Source organism: Pinus tabuliformis, chromosome 8, assembly GCF_031772625.1.
Source record: "Pinus tabuliformis cultivar Carrire ecotype Pingquan chromosome 8, CPIR1, whole genome shotgun sequence".
Taxonomy (NCBI): domain Eukaryota; kingdom Viridiplantae; phylum Streptophyta; class Pinopsida; order Pinales; family Pinaceae; genus Pinus; species Pinus tabuliformis.
This window is the reverse complement of record NC_142294.1, coordinates 1,581,953,327-1,581,957,296: the sequence shown is the minus strand read 5'-3', so window position 1 is coordinate 1,581,957,296 and position 3,970 is coordinate 1,581,953,327. Positions and strand designations below refer to the sequence as shown.

The 3,970-nt window shown below is 32.5% G+C and overlaps 1 protein-coding gene across 1 annotated transcript; it reads left to right on the top strand.

The window, feature by feature from the left end:
* Positions 1-849: 849 nt before the first annotated feature.
* Positions 850-2,138, top strand: LOC149242102 (uncharacterized). Its single transcript, XM_089367633.1, has 3 exons — positions 850-1,439; positions 1,533-1,625; positions 1,798-2,138. The coding sequence occupies exons 1-3, from the start codon at positions 1,311-1,313 to the stop codon at positions 1,993-1,995; spliced, it is 420 nt and encodes a 139-aa protein (XP_089223759.1). The 5' UTR covers positions 850-1,310; the 3' UTR covers positions 1,996-2,138.
* The last annotated feature ends 1,832 nt before the right edge of the window (positions 2,139-3,970 follow it).

The following is a 3,970-nucleotide window of genomic DNA, read 5'->3' as shown; positions in this document are numbered from 1 at the left end:
TTTCTCGCAATTGACTAAGCGACGTCCTGCGAGCCAGACTTGAGACGGAAACCCTCGTCAGAAGTATATGCTTGGCTCTTTTCCAAACAAATGAAGAGTCAATGAGGTTTTGTGTAATCACTTCTGGTATCGTATTGGGTTATTGTTAGAAGCGATAATTGGATTCGGATTCTCATCGAGTGAGTTGTTCTGCTTTCTCAATTTGAGAGGGTTTGTTTGGAGGGAAAAACGAAAGAGGACATACAAGAATAGTGAGGGGAAAGATGCAGAGGAAGAGGATTGAGAACATCGCCAGCAGGCAGGCTACATTTTCCAAACGTAGGTGGATTGCTGAAGAAAGCTTACGAGCTCTCGGTGCTCTGCACTGCAGAAGTTGAACTTGTGATTTTCTCCCCAGCAGGAAAGCTCTATGAACTGTTTTTTAGTGCAAATCCTACTATTTTGATTCTAATAATCATGGCTATGCAAACCTCATGAGATTCTTACTAATAACCCCGGTGGTGCAAGCCCTAGTAAGTTCGATGTTGAAAAACTTAGTGTAAAACCTCCAAATCGCTGGTTTTGTTGTAGTGCTTATTGGAGAGTATATAAAAAATTTCACACCTTTTTATGAGATATGGGAGGAAAACATGTTAAAGATTTTTAATAAATATAAAATTTCCAAAATGATGCTAGTTACGTGTGATTCTTTTTTCATTGTTTGTGATTATGAAAAATGAAACTCAATGTTTTTTCATTAGTGCACACATATTTCATTATATAATTGCATATAGAAAAATCATTCCAGAGCTGATAACAATAAAAGTGAAGAATTTATGGTCCAACCTTTTATTTAAGGGAGATGTTTAAGGATGATGTTTGAATTTTGTTTTTCATTTTAAGACATTTGGAGCAAATATTAGGAAGGACTTTGAGAAAGGATTGTCCTTGATTTTCGAAAATGGAGTTGTTCCTTTCCAGCCATATGCCCCAAGTGACCATCAAAGGGAGAGCTCATATGTTTTTTGGATGTTTTCTTTATAGCCATTTTTTTACACATATCCATAGAGTCCCCATGCCATTGATGTGAATTACTTGTTCGGTTTTTTTTAACCAAAATTTTTACCCAAACAAGAAAAATTAAAAGAATGCCTCAAGATCAAAGACTGAAACAAAGACCTATTGACATACCTTTTAAAGTATGGAAAGAACTTGTAAAATCATATGAGAAGTTGGATGCACAAAGAAAAGCCGACAATGAGAGCATTCGGGTATTGAATTTTTCATTAAACATTATTTAGAATGTATTAATACTTATAAGTATCTTAGACATGTATTTGTGTGAAAATAAATTGAATTGGTTTATGTTTAAGGACAAGGCATCCAAGGTGAGGTTAACCAAGACAAAAGTCACTCATCGTAGTGGCCAGAAAGGTTTAAAAGCACTGATAACAACCTTTGTAAGTATATTAAACATGTGATATTTTTTTAATAAATTTTGTACTAGAAGAAAGTCATTGTTATCTAATTTCTCCCTATTTACTGATTGATAGGAACTAAAATATGGAAGACCTCCAAATCATTTGGAAAAGGAGGTGCTGCAGCAAAAGAGATGGGTTGAATTTGTTGTTTGGATGGACTCTATGGTATGTAATCTTAGTTGGATTTCCAATATACTTTTAAACCATATTTTCATTTTATTTTTTAGTACTATTAGATATTATATCTTACCTCATTTTATGGTTAACATTGTATAACAAAAACATGTGTTGTGTTATGTAATTAATACTAACATGTAATATTGATTTTTTTTGTCAGAATGCTATAGGTAATGATTGCCAAGACGATGATCCAAATTATGTTCAACATATATCAGGAGATGATGAGGATGAGGATGAGGATGATGGTGGTGAAGGAGGAGATGATGATGATAGTTGCGGTGTTGGTGATGATGTGGATCAGAGTAATGAGGATGGTCAAGATGATCATGAGGATGATCTTGGTGGTGGTAGCTAGGCATGCACATGCATTGTTTTTTATGAAGAAATTATTGTGTAGAATGACATTGTTATGTTTAGATGGGTGTTGTGAATTTACCCTATATCAATGAGACATTTTGATTTTGTAATCATACGATGAGTTTGATTTATGTATGTTGTTAATTTATCGTAGAATAACGATATTCATGAAATATTTTGATTTGTTAATCATATTTGAATTTTACTTGTTTTGATTAAAAATAATACTGATTTTATTAGTATTATGTTGCTATTTTATACATGTTTTGAAAATTGTTAATGACACATTGTTAATTTTTTGGATGGATGTTGTCAATTTCTCTTAAATTTCTTTACAAATGATTTTGAATTGTGATATCTGCTTTAATGATATTTAGAAGCTATCATATATTTCACTATGAATCTATAAAGGGGGTCATATATGTAAAGAAAAATATACTCTATATAAGAAGTCAAATGCGGATGTAACCATGGATGCAAATTTGAAAGTAAAATTGGATGTTAAACTAGGAATTAATACAAAATGCAAACAATTGACATACAAAGTGTTTTAAATTAGAAGTGAAAATTTGTGCAATAGTTGACACAAAGAAGGGAACAAAACATGGCATACAAAAGGATATCAAATTGGGCAAAAACAAGGACACATAAATGGGCACCAAATTAGATGCAAAAAAAGACAACAACTAGATGTAAAATGAGGTGCAAAGTTGAGCGTTAAAAAGAAGCAAAAAACGTTACAAATTAATATGCCAAATGATGATGCAAATAATGGTGTAAATTTGGGATGCAAACTTGGGTGCAAAAAAGGAAAAAAAAAAAAAGATGTAAGAAAAGACATAAAACAAGATGCAAAATGGGGCTGAAAAAAGGTGAAACCAAGGATGCCATATTGGATGTAAAAAATGATTCCTAATCACATGCAAATTTAGGCTCGAACTCAGACACAAAATTATATGCAAATGTGGACACAAAATGAGGCAAAAAAAGATGCAAATTTGGATAGTGAAAACGATGTAAAACTAGACACCAAAAAAGTGCAAAATTGGATGAAAAAGTCGGTGTAAATAATGGTGCAACATTGGACACAAGTAGACATAAAAAAATGGTGCAAAAAGGGGCATAAAATAGCTTAAAATTGGATGCAAAACTTGGTGCAAAAACAAATACAAAAGTAGACGTAAAAAATGGCTCTAAATTGAATGTACCATTAGACACAAAATAAGATGCAAAGGTGGACACAACACATGACTCAACATAAGATGCAAATATAAATGCAAATTTGGATGCTCAAAATGATGTAACATTAGATGCAAGAGATGGTGTTAAAAATGATGCAAATTTGGATGAAACAAATGACGCAAAATATGGTGCAAAATGAGATGGGAAAAATGGAGACAAATCAAACATAAATGTGGATGTAAAAAATGGTCCAAAAAAAGATGCAAAAATGGGCACAAAAATGGATGCAAAATTTGGTGCTAAATCAAATTCAACACATGGTGCAAAGATAGGCACCAAAGCTGGTGCAAAAATAGAAGCAAAAACTAGTGTAAGACTAGATACAAAACCTGGCGTAAGACTAGATGCAAAAACTGACACAAAATGGATGCATAAAAAGATGTTAAATTGGATTCAAAATACAGTGTAAACTTGATGCAAATGATGGTGCAAAAATGGAAGCAAAGAATGACACAAAATAGGAAGCAAAAGAGAATGAAAAATAGATGCAAAAAATGACATAAAACTAGAAGCAAAACCTGTCATAAAATAAGATGAAAATCTTGGTTCAAAATTTGACGCAAAAAATGATGCATAGTTTGGTGTAAAAAATGATGCAAAATCTAGCGTGAAAAAGGATGCAAAATCAGGTGCAAAAAAGGACGCTTTAAAAATTGTACAATAGAGCCAGATTTAGCGCCAGGTTGCTCATCACAATTACAAAAAAAATGCACTAAAATCTGGCGCTAAAT